We start from the raw sequence: 17,945 nt of genomic DNA, 5'->3' as shown, positions 1-17,945 counted from the left end.
CAGCCTTAACCCGAACCATAACCTTATCCCTAACCTCAGTCGTATTAGATTGTGTTTTCCAAAGCGATTCATGATGAGAAAGTAAATTAAATGTACATGTGTAGATTCATTCCAAATGGTTCTCATGTTTCCGAACAAGTAACACACCGACGATTTGTCACATAGTGTCGGTGTTTGTTTTGGAATGAGAACGTGTTGATAGATTAATGGAACTGCAGCCTGATGCAAAGAGGCAATACTTGTTGTGTTTCTTGTATTGAGTAACAAAAATGATGAAAATAAGAGTCTAGCTGTTCGTGTTTTACCAGTCTTTGTGTGTTAAACTCCTCTGAGAAGTAGCTACATATTAAACAATTAACTGTATTTTCACAAGTTTACAGCTTTTCACACCAATAAAAACCTCCCTCATGGTCATTCCTATTAATAGATGCACAATTAAATAACATAAAAGTTCCACTTTTAAGCCATTTTCTGTGAATTAACAAAAACTCTCTGTTTTATAAATCGAGGACATTCGTTTACACATTTATTTATTTCCTACCATAAAGCTCATGACCCTGATGAAGGCCACAAGCCGAAACACATTGGTCAGTCAATAAAGTTGTTCCTCTTCTTGGAAGTAGGTGAAGCTGTGCAAGAGATTTTTGCTGTGATAAAGCTCATGTTGAGATTTCTTTGATTTACTACAGCAGCATTTCTTTCATGTGTAGGAGAAGAAATGCTTTTCCTGCACCTTTTTTTTCTCATATTAAGATATCTCAGGAATTAAATGTATAGTTTGGTAAACTTCTGTAGACTGACAGCAAGAGGAGTTCCCTTTTCTAAGCTCAAACTGGGCTGTATGTGGTCCATGCTGTAAAATGAGTTTGAGATCTCAGCTTTAAAGTAACAACATGGACCCACCACCCTGTGCTTCTTGCTGCTACACAGAAACTTCCTATTGGAATGACTGGTATGTCCAAATTCTCATAGCATGTGCGTGCATGTGTGTGTAATCTCCTCCTACATCATGTGTTTGTTTAACTGAAGGTGGGTCGTGGCCAGATGCCATTAGCAGTAGCAGCAGCATTGTTATGATCCACTGTCATCCTTCCTAATTTTTTAGAAAAACCTCTGACTGCTTTTTCCATTCATGGATGTTGCCTATGTGAGTGTGTACGAGTTCCGAAATTAAACACACGCCATCACTGTCAACTAAACTTTTATTATGTCATAACCAAAAAATTTCACACTTTATCTTTATACAGACAGACTTTGTATAATTTATTGACAAAGATTTAGATCTTAATCATGGAAATAACTGTGAAGAAGTGATTTTCTTATTTTCTTCTAACTATGCACAAACTTGGCATATTATGTGTTAGCAACAAACATCTTTGGAGTTTTTTGTTTAAATCTAATGCAGGGGTTCTTAAACTATGGGACCTGCCTCACAATAAATCACAAACCTACATCTGGTGGGTGAACACTAGTATTTCGATTTCAATCCATTTAAGGTCCTGGAATGAGAAAGATGAAGTGACCTGGCTCTCCAGTTGGTGTATTAGGCAGCAATGTAGGGGTACAGGATGTAACCAGTGAAGACATTGTACTGAAGATTTGTACAGAGTTTCCTCCCGGACATCAGATCAAGGTAAACCTGATCGCCCCTCTGCATCTCCAGTGCAACAACCTGACAAAAAACCGATGGTAAATTGTGTTTCTCACCTTCATTCAAAAATAGTGCAAAAATGACACAGTCTCACATTTAATCACTGTATTTGTAACAACCACTTTACCTGCGTGGCGCTGTCCTCCGTATCCTCTCGATTGTTCTCCCACACACTGGGTCCGTGCTTCCCATTCTTCATGAGCTGGACCTGCACAAGAAAGTAAGGCACAACTCATTTTGTTTTTGCTGTCCAGCTAGACCTGTGAAGTGTAATCTGATTACAGAAATTTCAATCCGCTTTGTTTACTTTATGGTAGAGGCGCCCATTCTCTCCCACAGATGAGTAGGTTGTGAAAGAAAAGACGTAAACACCAGGAAAGGGGGCAGTGAAGATACCTGAAAAGACAAAGAGTGTAGAGTTAGTGAGTAAAACTCATAGGAGTCAGAGGAGTTTAGTTTCTGTGTGTGTCTTACCCAAGGACGGGTTATATCCATTGCCACTGTTAAGAAGGACAGAGGAGAAGGGAACTGGAATATTAATATTGAATGGACCGAAGCAACGTTCCGTAGATCCAGGAATCGTAACAGCAATGCTTGGGTCCATGGTGGCCTTAAAGGCAACCTTGATTTTATCTGACAGCGAGAAGGAAGAATTAATACTCAACAACAGAGGTCAATGGCCTCAAAACACTTTGGATTTAATAAACAAGGGTGTTTACCTGTGAGTGACTGTACTCTGCCTTTTAGTGTGCTGATGTCATGCCACAAATAGGTCATCCTTTCTAAGATATCCTCTTCTAACTGGAACATGTCACTGGCTGCACAGCAGCAGCCGCGCTGTTGATTGAAAGTGCAATTGCAGTCCGATGTTTCACAAGTCAGAGCTCCCTTCCAGTTAACTGGAAAAAAACAGAGGAACAGCAAGAAGGCAAACAGATATGACTTCTCAAACTAAGGTTGGAACTAATGTTATATAAGCATTTGTCAACAAAATGAGGCCGGATAACATACGTGCTGCCTGTTTCAGCATTAAGATGGTGTCGGACTGGGCCTGCACTTGATCACAGAGAAACAGTGACCCCAACAGGAACAAAACTGGTAATACAACCATCTGAGAAAAAAAAAAGCAGAATCTAGTTTTTTATCAGACTAGAGAGGCCAAGTACTCCTTTCTTATAGATAGCAAGCTAAACACTGCTGAGCTAACACAAGCATTTTCAAGTGTTTTCGGTCTTCATTCTCAGGTGTGCTGTAAGGAGGAGTTAAATGCTTGAAGCCAGTCCCACCAAACAACAATGGTAAGGACGAATGTGCTGTGTTACTTAAAAATGCTGGATTCATTTCTTGCTAATTGATTGTGTACAACATAGCTATTACTTTTCAGCCACATTTAGTGTGGTTTAGGCTTAGTTTTGACCTTTTTTTTAACGAAATGGATGCAGCTCAAACAAAAGCATCTGGCTCCTGCTCTGAGCTTTGTTATCTGCCTAGCTAATTAAGCTAGCTGCTAGCAAGTAAAATACCAAAACTTGTGTTTTCCTCAGAAAAATCCCAATAAGCTAGTATATACACAGCTTACAGAGCCAGAAACATAACTCTAAGAAATATGAACATGATGTTTATGTCGGCTAGATGTCTACTTGGACTTTTTAGCCCTCTGTTTATGGATTCTTATTTCTTAAGAATTTTTTTGTCATCTGTAGACTAAGTCCAAGTTTCACATTAATATTTCAAAATTTTGACTTACACAGGCGTAACTTGAAATTTTTAGATGTTTAATAAATTTTAATTTCAAGATTGTCTCAAAAAAGTTCGACCTAACTCTGCCTGACATTTTTTTTTCAATATTAACTTTAAAATATGACTGACTTTGTAACTCATACCGATTTTTTTGGACTGCTTTTTTAACCTAAATTAAAACGGGTAAAACTGAAATGTAACAGAAAGCAGAGATAATGAATTTGACCTTGATAATATACATCAATCTGGTACCTGTGATACTCTTTATCAAGGCCATAAGTCAGTAGTTGAAAGCTAGCGTGTTAAGTATTTTGGTTATCTTACTGTAATCATCATAACATGTATATTAGTTATGTCTGCATATAAACAATTTCCCTTTTGTCCCACATACAGCAGTATTTTTTTTAAAAAATTTTATATGTTTCAAATAGAGGTTAATTATATATCATCCCCCTGCGAATGCAATGTAACGTTCTTCATTTGTATTTGTTTCACATTTTTATAATGTATATGTAAGGACTTAATCATAAAACTTACTGTTTTTCTGGTCCTCTTCTTGTTCTGAAGGACTGGGCCTGTGTCAGCTTCTTGTGAATTTAAGAGAGTCAATGGCGGAGGATGGTTTCAGCTTCTTATTGTTACACTTTGGGTGATCCAGCCCATGAATGACAGTAGCTCCACCTTTTCACATGAACACGCACACAAACAGACAAGTAGACATTTGACAGCTAAGGACTAGCCATCCACTCCCTGCCACGGTGACAGCCTCAATTGCCTCTGTAATACAGTCCAGTAGATCGTTTTCCTTTAGTTTAAAAGAACAACAAGTGTTCTCACAGCACCTTTTAGCACTTATTGTGTGGACAGTAATACTCGTTTTTAGGACAGCAGTATCTGGTTGCCATTGTTCAAATGATGCCAGCTGCTCAAAAATGTAGATAATTGTCAGGTCCCCGAGGATATAATAACACTGAGATAAGAAGACAAATGGAGCTGAGTTTTATCTGATTTAACAAAAACAATATACAGTGTCACCTGTTTCCCATGCTGTGGTTGAAGTAAGGGATTTGAGGTATTGCTTTCCCATCATTGCCTTCTCTTTAGGTATTGTTAGAAACTGAGACATGGGTGTTAATAGATGTTCATATCAATGTTATGATCTGGTGTTGTGAGCCAATATTTGTTTAGTATTCCAGTAAGTTACAAGGCTGTTCACAACATCATTTTTATCTTGATTTTCAGTGATAGATTCAACAAAGGCCAATGTGTTTGTTAGAATTTGAATAAAAGAAAAAAAAAAAAAAAGGAAACTCATGTTCACGTGGCCCTATTTGATAACACAAAGTGGAAACACTTTAACCTGGTTCAGAAAATTGGCCTAATAGAGTCTTTTGTTGCCCTAGAATATGTTAGCTGACTGCACAATTGTCATAAGATATTGCATTCTGTTGAGGCCTATAATATGTGCCTTGATGTGTCTATGTGTAGATAAGAAATCATCATTGCCATTATTTGGGAGTAGTTTGGTAACATAGACACTTCATTTCTTATCTCACTTAGAAACTTTGATCATTTGAGTATGAAATTTTGCATTATAGAGTTGTTTTAAGTGAAATACTTGGAAAATAAATGAATGAATTGAATTATAGAAATGTGCAAACATAAGTGGAAATACAGTATATAAGGCAAATCTGAGTTTTTACAATTCTATTGAGCTTGAAAATGAATATTTGGTTTGACCACCTAGTCAATCTGTCTTATAATTTCTTTAAGCAGTCTTCAGGAAAAGTTCTTCAGACGTCTTGAAGGAAAATTCAAACCTTTACATCTTGGCTTCTTTTCATTCGGTTCTCTGTCAAGATGATCCCACATTGCTTCAATAATGCTGAGTTCCAGGCCCTGGGGAGACCAATCCACTCTTTGTCTGTTATCCAAGTATTCCTTTACTGCATTGCCAATGTGAGTAGGATTATTGTGGTGCTGAAGAATTAAGCTGTTGCCAATTAGTTGCTTTCCAGATGGTATTACATGGTTTAAAATTCTGACTGTGCTCTTCTGTACTCATAATTACATCAATTTTGACAGCATTTCCAGCACCACTGGCTGATGCAGCCACAAACCATGACAGAGCCTCCACCATGTTTTACAGATGGCTGTAGGCACACTAGTTTACCTCTTTATTGAGCTCCTTCTCAACAACCATCCCTTTACTGCACACTCCAACATAAAGCCTTTGTAGACTAACAGATCCTTTGAGTAGTAGTAGGATGCAGAGCATGCATGACCAGCTAATGATAATGTTGTATTTCCAATTTAAAAAAACAGATCCTCTAGGCTATAAATTGACCTTGAACTAAGCATTTTCACCACCACCATCTTAGTGTTTTGAAACTTGACACGATGAATAAGCAGTGGATCTGATTGCACTGAGGATATATCCCAGCTACTCTAATAATGAACACAATTTATACAATAAATAAAAGTTTTGATTCACCAGGACTTGAAATTAGCGACTATGTCTATAAAATCACAGAGTGTTTATCGAAAAAGGGTTCCAAGAGGCATTTTCTTATAGACATCTGTACACCCAAACCTCTATGTAACCAGCTGGCCACTAGTGACTACCTGACAAGGTTTTGTACAGTAAATGGCCCAATTGCTAACCCATTGTTAGCTATAAAAAAAATTATTAGGCCAATATCTAACAAGTTTTAGGATTTTTTTCAAGTCATTGAGTGAATTGCCCCATCATATGGGGCAGCAAATAGACAAATCTGTGTGTGCCTAATACAACATCGTACCAAAGTGTATATATTGAAATCATAGTTGGCTATTTTTTCACGCATAAAAGTAATGCATTTAAAAATAAAATATTGGCCCCATTAACAGGAGTTTGCTGTTGTCTACTGTTTGTTATTAACCTGAAACCAGGTGTTTTGTCAAAAAGACGTGGCCCTATTTGATAACAAGGTTTTTCATGTGTTGACAGCCACGTTTAAAAATGTCCGTACTCCTGGAAAAATGTATTATATTTGTCTTTTGTTCACCACCTGTGTGTACGGAGTCTCAAATCAGTTGACCTGGTTCATCGCATAGTTTCATGTTCTTCCTATCTGATCTTCTCGATGCCAGGGTATCTCAGGTGTTTTATGTCTGTTCTCCCGTCCTCAAGATAATTCATGTAGCACCTAGGGACAAAAATGGCATGCAGTGTTATAACCTCAGATGTGATTTCAAACCAGAGCTTTGAATTTCTACTGAGATTGTTTGATACAGTTGTGAAAATGTGCCCGAGTTCATTTCAGTATGATGATACCAGCCAGAAAAAGACTGCTTTCTTTTGGAGTAAAACAACTAGTAAAAAAGGTCCCACTGCTGTTTGTTTGATAATTATAATGAAATACTACTAATTCTTTAAACAGTCTTCATTTCTTTTATTTTTAAGATTGAATAATTCAACTTATTGTGACAGAATGTATAAAAACTACCCAGCAAATTCAACTTCTTAACAACTACCTGGAGGCAGTTTTAGACTTAAGATGCATTTTGACCTAATTTTTTAGCAAGTTTTAAAAACTCTATTGATCACGACTATTCTACTGATGACTTTTCTACTGATGAAGCTATCAAAGACTGATGTGGATATTCAGTCTATTTAATGGTTTTGTGACTGTCTTTGTGATTCAACTCGGGTATCATCCATCCACCTGCTTATCAAGAACCTGGTCGCGGGACCAGCTGCCTTAGCAGAGAAACCCAAACCTCCTTCTCCCCAGCCACCTCCCTGAGTTTATCCAGGGGAACAAAGAGGCATTTCCAGGCCATTTGACAGATATAATCTATTCAGGATGGCTTGGGTTTGCCCCAAGGCCTCCTCCCAGTAGGAAATGCCCAGAACACTTCACCCAGGAGGCGCTCAAGAGGCATCCTTGTCATATGCCCAAAAAACTTCAGCGGGCCACCTCAGCTGGCTGTGTTCGTTGAGGAGGAGTAGCAGCACTACACTTACCATCTTTCGATAGACATGCTTCACCCTGAGTAAGAGGCAAGCCACCGTTGTATCCATTGTTTTAGTCACCATCGAAAGCTTGTGACTATAAGTGAGCATAAGGAAGTAAATCAACCAGTAAATCAAAGTTTCATATTTATGCCCAGCTCTCTTTTTACCACGACACAGTAGTGCAGCATCACTGCAGACGTAGCCGCAATCTGTCTGTCAGTCTCCCCTCTCCTCTGACTTTTTAATAAGACCCTGAAATATTTAGGATTTACAATTTATGATTCTCCATTTTGGGGCAGCGACTCGTCCCTGACCTGGAATAGGCATGCCACCCCTTTTCAGCTAAGAATCATGTCCTCAAACTGGGAAGTGCTAATTCTCATTCCTGCCGCTTTACACTCTACGCTACAAACCGCTCCGGTGCAACCTATTTCATTTAGACTCAACATCCCCAGCCTCCCTGCTTTTGAAGTTCTACCTCAGGTGGGTGTTAAAGATCTCACAGACTGGGCCTCTACCAGACGCTCCAAGTGCACCTTCACTATACATTTGTATAGTGTCCAGCATCCTTCCCCAACTTACCACCAGTGGGTATGGACACCCTTTTGGACAAATTTCTATTTGCAAAGAAGTCTTATGGCAGAACACTAATCAGGTTAACATCAGGTTGGTCATTTTCTTCCAGACCCGCCTCCGGGTCTCACTGTTGTTACGGATGTGAGCACTGAAGTCCCCCTTTAAGAATCACCAGATGACTCTAGACCACTGGTATACAGACCATGGCCGACTCAGTGACTGTAAGGTGCCCAGGTCCCTGTGGTTGTGGTTCAGGTCAGCATGTACTTGTACAATTTAGTATGTAAAACATGGTGAAAGTCCTTGACCTGAACATCGTTCTAGGCAAATATGACACTGTACAAAATCTCTGAACCCCTGAACAGGTGACAGGTATACGATCAGGTTTAATCTAGTACCTGATGAAAGGTTAGTCGGATGCATCTGACTGATGTTATCAGGTAAATAAAATAAAGTATATTAAAATGAACTGAAATCCACCATTTACTAAACGTTAAGACATTCATCTCACTGATACTGTATGTGTCATTTATGTCTGTCACCAGAGTGGTAATATGGTTTAATAAGGCTTCATATTCATGCTCACTGTGACCAAGATTGTAAATAAAGTTGTTTTTTTAATTTAAATGATATATGTGTGTTACTTAATATAGTTCAATATAAAGTTGGGCTGTGGAAAATATCAATAACTAAAAAGTAAACAGCATAATACAGTCAGTATTTCAATAGTTTAATTTTCCAAACAATCACACAATTCTTCAGTTAAAACAAAATTTGATTACAGTTCATGTAATTTTACAAGGTGCATGGGTGCTGATTGTATATACACATTACACGCCATTACTGCAACAAGAAAATATGTTTTTTTCAGAACAAAGATACCCTTATAGTTTCTTGGTTTAAGCTTTCGGATTGTACAAGCTGAATCAAAGTACGATGAATTTAAAACCGGGACTTTCTCAAAAAAAAACAAAACAGTAGACTGATACAGAAAATTTCATCTAGCAGATGCTAACCTAAAGAGTGGAGCAAAACTTGCAATAAAAACCAACCATCCTCCAACTTATTCAGTACCATAAAGCAGAAAGCCACTGAAGGTGTTGTAGTAGCTTTCATCACAGAGATAGCAGCCACTGCTTAAGGTAACAGTCACCATGTCTCCAACTTTCAGGTGCATGGCCACAACTATAGTGGCGCTATCTTCTTGGTCATTGTTATTAAACTCTTTGGCTCTTGCCATCACTTTATTGTTAACCTGCAGATTGGCACAGGCAGCCAGCATGTTGCCGGGAGACCCCGCGTCACTGAAGATGGTGACTGCGAGGCTGTAGACGCCTGAGTAGGGAACGGTGAAGATGCCAGTGTTCATGTTGTAGGCTCCGCCCAAGTTAAGGAAGGCATTTTTGTAGATGACGACCTTGTTCATTTCGCTGAAGGGGCCGTAACACTTAAAATTTTCATCGCTGAATAGAGAGACAGAGAAGGCAACGCGGCTGGCTGGAAATGCAAAAGGGAGATGGTGTGTCAGCAATGCAAAAATCGGGTTTTGCTGTTATGTCCTTTATAATCGATCACTTACCTTCAACCACCCTGAGACTTTCTTTTGTCTTTTGGAAGTCCTTCTCCAGCTCAGTCAAGCTCTTGTTAAAGTAGGTCTTCAGCCTGTTCACCTCTTGCACCATCAGGCAGCAACCACAGGAGAATTTATCCGTGCTGCATGCTGGACACAAAGACACATTAACACAGTTGCAGCAGAGAATATATGCGCACACGCTTTTTGTGCAGTCACAGTTTCTCACCACTGCCTGCGTTGGGGTCGGGATCTGGAGCAATCCGGACAGGTCCATTCCAGGAATATCCGTTTTGAGCAAACGCTCCATTCAGCAGACACAGCAGTACAAGAGCTGTGGAGAAAAATATGAAATAAGTAAACCAATTAAGAAAGAGAAAGAGCTACTTACTAGATGCCTGTTTTGTGTGTAAACATAGGCTTACCTCTCATGCCGACACTAAATGATGGCAGCTTCAGTTGGATGAAAGGTAAGAGAGACTGATGAGCTCAACAAGAGTCATGGATATATATTTTTCTCAGCGCTCCTCCCTTATCGCCTTCCAACTTTGACAACGCCCCTTCTTGGGTTTTTTTCCTGTCCTTTTTACCTGTGCAACTGGTAAAGTTGTATCATCACCACTTGATCTCAGCTTTAAAAATCAAACAGAAGCAGGAACACACCCTGACTCTAAGGCTTTGTTGTGGATGCCGGTGAGGTGTCATCTATCATCTGGAAAGGGGTGTCAGTGTGTCCTCATTAGCAGACAAGGTGTAAAGTGCTGGTTGATAGTCTAGTGTACTTTTCTATGCACAGTTCTAACCTGCCTTAAAAAAAGCACTGTCATTTTACATGCTTGTGCTTTCAGTGTGATAGATACGTTGACATATTTTTCGGTCCAACAGAAACGTGTTAGAAGGGCATTATACACACGACATACATCAGAATCAGAATACTTTATTGATCGCTAGGGGAAATTATGTTGGTTACAGTGCTCCCGTAAAAACAGTAACAAAAACAGACAATACAACAAGTAAGAAATAACACAATATATACATACATAAAAGTCCCTTACTAATAAATATCTGAATAAGAAAGAAGAGCGTGTGCAAAAAGGGTGTAGCTATTGCAGTTTACAGTGTGTTAGGTGGCAGAGTTGTACAGGGAGATGACCACAGGCAGGAATGATTTCCTGTGTCGTTCAGTGGTGCTTTTTGGTAATCTCAGTCTCTCACTGAACATGAGAATATATGTATAGAGTAGGAAGACTGAAGTAATGTTCTAAACTGCAGTGTTATACTGCCAGCTTGTATTTTATACAGTGTAGTGCTGTGATCATTTTTACATTAGGAAATAATCTGTGTAGATTAGAGTGAAATGAAAGTTTCCTGGTGACAAATGAAGCTGCCAGTACTCGTAGTTTCACATGATTTGTTACATTGTATAAACAGCATCTTAATTAGCTACAGAATGTATTCAGAATTACATACACCAATAATATATTGTAATACTGCACTCTTTGTTGCAATTTAGGACATGATTAAATCTTCCTTTAGTCATCCATCCGCTTCCGCTTATCCTTTTCAGGGTCGCGGGGGGCGCCCATAGTAGCTGTCATAGGGCGAGAGGAAGGGTACACCCTGGACAGGTCGCCAGTCTGTCACAGGGCTAACACATAGACAAAGACAACCATTAGCACTCACATTCACACCTATGGGCAATTTAGACTTTCCAATTAACCTATCCCCATTATGTGCATGGCTTTGGACTGTGGGAGGAAGCCAGAGGATCTGGGGGAGAACCCACGCAAACATGGGGAGAACATGAAAACTCCAAACAGAAAGTGGTGCAATTGAACTCAAGACCTTCTTGGTGTGAGTTAGCAGCAGTGCTAACCACCACGCCACCATCCATCCTATCAAATTTAAGATAGAGGGTTGACTCAAGTGAGTTTTCTACTAATTGGATCAGTTCTTGGTCCTCCAAGGCATCCTTGGGCAAACACACAGACCCCCAACGTAACCCTTGATGCATCTATTAGAGTGTGTGCGTGAATGTTAGACAGAAAGTACGAAAATAAAAGTGCAGTTTGTTTATATATATATATATATATATATATATATATATATATATATATATATGTATATACATATATATATATATATGTATATATATATATATAAACACCCAGCACGCCCCTGCGGGCGGTTTATCCTTCAAGCTCGGGTCCTCTACCAGAGGCCTGGGAGCTTGAGGGTCCTGCGCAGTATCTTAGCTGTTCCCAGGACTGCGCTCTTCTGGACAGAGATCTCCGATGTTGTTCCCGGGATCTGCTGGAGCCACTCGCCTAGCTTGGGAGTCACCGCACCTAGTGCTCCGATTACCACGGGGACCACAGTTACCTTCACCCTCCACATCCTCTCGAGCTCTTCTCTGAGCCCTTGGTATTTCTCCAGCTTCTCGTGTTCCTTCTTCCTGATATTGCTGTCATTCGGAACCGCTACATCGATCACTACAGCCGTCTTCTTCTGTTTGTCTACCACCACTATGTCCGGTTGGTTAGCCACCACCATTTTGTCCGTCTGCATCTGGAAGTCCCACAGGATCTTAGCTCGGTCATTCTCCATCACCCTTGGGGGCATCTCCCATTTTGACCTTGGGACTTCCAGGTTATACTCGGCACAGATGTTCCTGTACACTATGCCGGCCACTTGGTTATGGCGTTCCATGTATGCCTTGCCTGCTAGCATCTTGCACCCTGCTGTTATGTGCTGGATTGTCTCTGGGGCATCTTTACACAGCCTGCACCTGGGGTCTTGCCTGGTGTGATAGACCCCAGCCTCTATGGATCTTGTACTCAGAGCTTGTTCTTGTGCTGCCATGATTAGTGCCTCTGTGCTGTCTTTCAGTCCAGCTTTGTCCAGCCACTGGTAGGATTTCTGGATATCAGCCACCTCCTCTATCTGCCGGTGGTACATACCGTGCAGGGGCCTGTCCTTCCATGATGGTTCCTCGCCTTCCTCCTCTTTCTTGGGTTTCTGCTGCCTGAGGTATTCACTGAGCACACTGTCAGTTGGGGCCATCTTCGTGATGTATTCGTGGATGTTTCTTGTCTCATCCTGGACTGTGGTGCTGACACTCACCAGTCCTCGGCCCCCTTCCTTCCGCTTAGCGTACAACCTCAGGGTGCTAGACTTGGGGTGAAACCCTCCATGCATGGTAAGGAGCTTTCTTGTCTTGATGTCAGTGGCTTCTATCTCCTCCTTTGGCCAGCCTATTACCCCAGCAGGGTACCTGATCACGGGAAGGGCGTAGGTGTTGATGGCCCGGATCTTGTTCTTACCATTCAGCTGACTCCTCAGGACTTGCCTGACCCTCTGCAGGTACTTGGTGGTTGCAGCTTTCCTAGCGGCCTCTTCATGGTTCCCATTCGCCTGTGGGATCCCCAGGTACTTGTAACTGTCCTCTATGTCTGCAATGTTGCCTTCTGGTAGTTCAATCCCTTCAGTTCTGACTACCTTCCCTCTCTTTGTTACCATCCGACTACACTTCTCCAGCCCGAATGACATTCCAATGTCATTGCTGTATAGCCTGGTAGTGTGTATCAGTGAATCGATGTCTCGTTCACTCTTGGCATACAGCTTGATGTCATCCATGTACAGGAGGTGGCTGACAACCGCTCCGTTCCGTAGTCGGTATCCATAGCCAGTCTTGTTAATGATCTCACTGAGATATATATATATATATATATATATATATATATATATATATATATATATATATATATACATATATACATACATACATATATATGGTGAATGATACGTAGTAGAAAACGCTCTGACTGCTCAACTTGAGGAGTAGTAAGCCAGTACATAAGTATCATTTGATATGGGCAAGAGGTGGATTACACCCTGCGCTGGTTGCTAGGCCATCACAGGACTTATTGGAAATTTCATTGGTGTGGAATAGCATTCATTTCAGTTTATCTTTTTATTTCACAAAGAAGATAATGATTATATATCCTCTATTTTCCACTCAAATTGTGAACAGCACACTGTGGTATTATCACTGTTAGAACTTTGCTTTATTTGTTAAAGAATGGATCAAAAAATTATAACAAAGGCAACTGTGTGTTTAAAGATCTGATTTATTTCATTATTTCTGTAGGCTTGACAGATTTCACAGACAAGTCATATGACATTTATAACTAAATAAAAATCAAAACTGTTATAGCCAAGACACTTCAACAGTCTAATAGCAAAAAAAGATACAGCCGTATTAATTCAAGGGTAAATCCAGACAAGAGTGTTTAAGAAACTTTTCTTCAGCATAATGACACACAATCTCAGAAAGAACAAAATGATGCGTGTGAAATCTTGGGGCTACAAGTCACTGATGTCACCATAGAAAAATTACATCTAGCAGGCTTACATTTTGTCAGTATAAAGCAAAAGTTGGTACAAAGCACACAGTGGCTACACTTTGCCAACTTAATCAGAAGCATAAAGCAGAAAACCAGTGAAAGTGTTGTAGTGGTTGATGTCATCGCTTAAGGAGCATCCTTGGAGCAGCTTGACAGACAGCTGGTCCCTGGCGTTCAGCTGCACAGCCACGACAACACTGGTGCTGTCTTCAAGGTCCTGACCATTTCTTTCAATGGCTTCAGCCACATTTTCGCTGTTAACCTGCAGAGTGACGCAGTTGCTCAGGGTTACGCGAGCAGAGCTGTAAATCGTGACGGAGAGGCTGTAGACACCGGAGCGGGGCACGGTGAAGACGCCAGTCTCCACATTGTAGCCGTCTCCCAAGTTGATAAAGACATGTTTGTACTTGATTATGCTGTCACTGGAGAAGGGGCCATAGAAGGCCATGGCTGAGTTGTTGTTTAGAGCAACGGAGAAGGCGCTGCGGCTTCCTGGAAATGCAGAGAAGAAATAGCTTAGCAAAAAGAGAAATCTATCAGCTTCGACTTCTAGTTTATGGGCCACTTGATGTCACTCACCTCTCATATTGTTGAGGATCATTTTGGAGCTCATGAGCTCATCCTTCAGTGCATTAACGCTCATGTTAAAGAACTTCTCCAACCTGCCTATTTGTTTCTGCATTAGACAGCAGCCACACGACGCCTGGTCAGTAACACACACTGCATACACACACAGATGAGTAGGTTGTTAGGTAAAAACATGCAGAGCTATATTATGACATAAATGCAGACCTTTTTATTTAACAGCCTCTCACCTTGGCTTTGAACGGGGGCTTGTTGCGGTAGACTCTCCGAAGGTCCGATCCAGGAAAAAATGTTGCCCTGACCAAAAGCTGCATGCAGCAGACACAGCAATACAATTGCTGGAGGAAAAAAAAGGGCATCAGACGTCTTTGCTATTCTGAAATAGTGAACTGACTCTAAACCACTACTATTTTCTAACCTTTTTCTTTTTTAATTTGTGGCATTGACAAGCTTAATTGAAGACACTCAACATCCCAAAATTTAAAAATTCTTCCAGTATACCTTTTCATTTTCACATGGTTTAGTTTCCTAAATTTAAAATTCTAAAATGCAGTCTTTAGTCATTTTATACTTTTGTCACATTTTTTTGAATTTCTTGCCTGCTAGAATCTGAATATTTTGAACCTGAGCTAAATCCATTAATGTTCTTTGCAATTAAAAAATCTTCCTCCTAAAGGTTATGCCAATGTAGATATGACGTCTATCTAATCTCACCTCTCATGTTGATGCCGATATATGGGGAATGATGATGCTTCTGAAGGGTGGAAGTTGTACTGACTGATCATGACACAAAAGTAATGGATATATAGTTTACTAAAAGCCCCTCCCTTGTAACCTCTTTACACACGACTCCTCCTCTCTCCTTTTTCTTTGCTGTTCATCCCCTTTCCCTCTGTGACTTTATAGCTCAAGATGAATCTCTTTTTTCATTACTAGAGGCTCTCATTTTCTCAAATTCACACGTTGACAGACAGCTTATGTGTGCTGCTCCAGGGCGCCTTGTTTGATGTTACACACATATCTTTGCTATAAGCAATTTTTCATTTCTGCTTGTGTTCATCATAGAGATGCTCAGCTGAAATAGTTTTTTTTCTAGTCAGATTACTAAACATTGTTTTTGCACTCTCCATGTTCATGATTGAGTTAAAAACAAACAACAAACCTGCCTTTTTGGAAGAAAAAACTGTGCTGATTGTAAGCAAGATTTATTTTATTTAGCTACTGCTGAGAACAGCACGACCCTCTGACTGCCAGTAGTCCTACAAGGAAGCTCACCTGCATGTTGTTAGAGCCAGGTAGAAAACAGCCATGCTTTGAGGTAAATCCTAATGCCAATGCTAACATATTTATGATCAAACATTTTATTAATCATGTACACCATCTTACCATGTTAGTATGCTATCACTTTCTAATTAACCTTATAGGTAAAGTACAACTAAAAGACATTCATTCATTCACATAAACCAAAAATGGACCTTATGCTGATGAACTATTTAAGTCCAGACCAATTTTTTTGGGCAGATCAATATTAGAGTGCTGCACCACTATAAGCTGTTGAATTATAGGAATAATTATATTTTTGTGGACTGTGTACTAGGTCGCATTAGAATCACAGTATGATTGATACCATTGTCATGACTGTGTGGCTGTATGGTAAATTAGCTTAGTAGAAAGACTGAAAAAGAGGGAAATATGTTTAATTATGTTTGAAGAGGTCTATGCAAGTGATAGACAAAATAAAAACAATCTTTTGCTTTCTTTGCTGAAAAATAGCCTATTTATCAAGGAGGGCTCCATGTGGAGATTTTGTTGGCAGAAAAATGAAGACATGTGTGACTCAACACAGAACCTGTACGAGCTGATTGGGTGGCCAGTGGTCACTGCGTACCTGCTTAATGCCCAGTAGAAATCTGTATAGAGGCACACAAGTGGGAATACAGTGGAAACACAGTATGTCTCATGTGTAAAGCCTTTTCTGTTAATCTCTAATAGATTTATACTGAGCAAACAGGGGTATTGCTTTCAATGCTGAAATGAAAGCTTTGGATAATTACTCATTAGTATTTACAACAGCTGAATGTTGTATGAAAACACTCATTTAAACTATAAACAACCCATTAAATTACAGTCTACCTCCAGATCTGAATCACTGTATTTAAAATTCAGTGCTCTTCTTTATAATGATCATGTGCATTAGCACATTACAGTGACTTACGGTTCACTTTCCCCTTACTTTTGGCAGATTAGTTTTACTTGTCTGCTCTACTGCTTTTTCATGTGTCACCTGCAGACTTCCTTGGGCTTTCTTTGACCTGTGATGAATCTAAGAATAATAAAACTACTGTACTTGCTTATGCACAAAAACTAGTACTCCACAGGAAGAGAGTGCTGGCTTGAATCCAGACTAACCTAGCTTGTGTGGGATTTAATCCAAAGAAAAAGTAATGCAAATCAAAAAAATGTCCTTCGTGCAGCTTGACCTTGGTTCAACTTGCAGCAGTTTCCAGCTATGTGAGTCTCAGCTAAATAAACCAAACCAAAAGTTCAAAAAAGAAAAGAAACTCTAAAGAAGTTAGCGGCCATTTGCACGCTCCACTCTCAGAGTACAACTCAGTGGCTCAAATGATGTTGCTGGAGGCAGCATTAGTTTAAAAAGCAAAATATTTGAGAATATTTGCAATTTTAGCCTGAAACAAGAGAGAAGAAAGCACATAAAATGAAAGACCTCTGCTTTGTTTTATTGAATACTTTTCAAGATATCCATCCATCATGACTGATAAATATCAACCACTAAATCAACTTACAGCTTTCTGCTGTTGATTGTACAGGTTTAAACAAACAATTTACACTACTGTTACTTCAGATAAATGTGGATGAGATTTAAAGTTTATCAGTGAGGTTACAGTTTCCACAAATCCCAGAGCAGGTTATTTTTCCTTAACTAAGACAATAGCATACAACAGAAAACCAGAGAAAGTGTTCTCGGGATTCTACCGCCACCTAGCAGTTAGCCTGCAGATCAGTCACCTTCATCCTGTCAATCAATTATCAGTCAGTCAATCAATCAACCATCAATCCATCCATCCACTTTGTTCATACGGAACCTTCTGCTCACAGTAAGGTTAATAATGGAGTTCCACAGGGTTCTGCACTAGGACCAGTTCTGTTTACATTATACATGCTTCCCTTAGGCAGTATTATTTGGATCATTTTCTGTGTCTAAATTCAGATCAAAATGAAAAAAATTGTCTGTTGTGAAAACATTTACCTCGACACAGAAGGTGCGTTTCCTAAAGTTGCATCTTTTTTCTAACCATATCTAGTCTCACCTCAGATGATCATTCTAACAGCACGCCAACATGTGCACCTCCCAGGTCTTTGTTGTCATTGTAGGTCAGGTATCACCTCTCCTCTGAG

At 39.9% G+C, this 17,945-nt stretch overlaps 3 protein-coding genes and 1 long non-coding RNA gene across 4 annotated transcripts; 1 reads left to right on the top strand and 3 right to left on the bottom strand.

Annotated features, from left to right (window-relative positions):
- Nucleotides 1-1,184: 1,184 nt before the first annotated feature.
- cbln18 (cerebellin 18) lies at nt 1,185-4,051 on the bottom strand. Its single transcript, XM_019367518.2, has 7 exons — nt 3,929-4,051; nt 2,663-2,762; nt 2,371-2,550; nt 2,126-2,284; nt 1,959-2,047; nt 1,779-1,859; nt 1,185-1,672 (listed from the first exon to the last, which is right to left on the bottom strand). The coding sequence occupies exons 2-7, from the start codon at nt 2,760-2,762 to the stop codon at nt 1,544-1,546; spliced, it is 738 nt and encodes a 245-aa protein (XP_019223063.1). The 5' UTR covers nt 3,929-4,051; the 3' UTR covers nt 1,185-1,543.
- LOC112842152 (uncharacterized) lies at nt 2,669-4,304 on the top strand. The gene is made up of 2 exons (XR_003213837.1): nt 2,669-2,949; nt 3,959-4,304. It is a non-coding gene; the product is annotated as an uncharacterized LOC112842152 (long non-coding RNA).
- Nucleotides 4,305-8,681: 4,377 nt separating this feature from the next.
- LOC100707902 (EMILIN-2-like) lies at nt 8,682-10,093 on the bottom strand. The gene is made up of 4 exons (XM_003449325.5): nt 9,963-10,093; nt 9,767-9,871; nt 9,547-9,687; nt 8,682-9,464 (listed from the first exon to the last, which is right to left on the bottom strand). Exons 1-4 carry the CDS (start codon nt 9,967-9,969, stop codon nt 9,031-9,033), a joined length of 687 nt encoding a protein of 228 aa, XP_003449373.1. The 5' UTR covers nt 9,970-10,093; the 3' UTR covers nt 8,682-9,030.
- A 3,562-nt stretch (nt 10,094-13,655) lies between these two features.
- Nucleotides 13,656-15,497, bottom strand: LOC100698232 (complement C1q-like protein 4). Its single transcript, XM_005454318.3, has 4 exons — nt 15,243-15,497; nt 14,759-14,866; nt 14,523-14,663; nt 13,656-14,435 (listed from the first exon to the last, which is right to left on the bottom strand). Exons 1-4 carry the CDS (start codon nt 15,247-15,249, stop codon nt 14,011-14,013), a joined length of 681 nt encoding a protein of 226 aa, XP_005454375.1. The 5' UTR covers nt 15,250-15,497; the 3' UTR covers nt 13,656-14,010.
- Nucleotides 15,498-17,945: the final 2,448 nt, after the last annotated feature.

The sequence above is a fragment of the Oreochromis niloticus genome, linkage group LG14 (genome assembly GCF_001858045.2).
Source record: "Oreochromis niloticus isolate F11D_XX linkage group LG14, O_niloticus_UMD_NMBU, whole genome shotgun sequence".
Taxonomy (NCBI): domain Eukaryota; kingdom Metazoa; phylum Chordata; class Actinopteri; order Cichliformes; family Cichlidae; genus Oreochromis; species Oreochromis niloticus.
The sequence above is the reverse complement of the archived record's forward strand: the minus strand, read 5'-3'. Positions and strand labels throughout refer to the sequence as shown.

Bases quoted from the DNA above. Each gene is read 5' to 3' on its own strand.
- LOC100707902 (XM_003449325.5), bottom strand. The intron at 9,688-9,766 runs GTGAGAAACTGT...CTTTGTGTCCAG, and splicing joins CGACCCCAACGCAGGCAGTG to CATGCAGCACGGATAAATTC. The intron at 9,465-9,546 runs GTAAGTGATCGA...TTGCATTTCCAG, and splicing joins AAGTCTCAGGGTGGTTGAAG to CCAGCCGCGTTGCCTTCTCT.
- cbln18 (XM_019367518.2), bottom strand. From the start codon at position 2,762: ATGGTTGTATTACCAGTTTTGTTCCTGTTGGGGTCACTGTTTCTCTGT. The intron at 2,285-2,370 runs GTAAACACCCTT...TCTCGCTGTCAG, and splicing joins CAGAGTACAGTCACTCACAG to ATAAAATCAAGGTTGCCTTT. The intron at 1,860-1,958 runs GTAAACAAAGCG...TTTCTTGTGCAG, and splicing joins ATGGGCGCCTCTACCATAAA to GTCCAGCTCATGAAGAATGG.
- LOC100698232 (XM_005454318.3), bottom strand. The intron at 14,664-14,758 runs GTGAGAGGCTGT...GTGTGTATGCAG, and splicing joins AGCCCCCGTTCAAAGCCAAG to TGTGTGTTACTGACCAGGCG. The intron at 14,436-14,522 runs GTGAGTGACATC...CTGCATTTCCAG, and splicing joins GATCCTCAACAATATGAGAG to GAAGCCGCAGCGCCTTCTCC.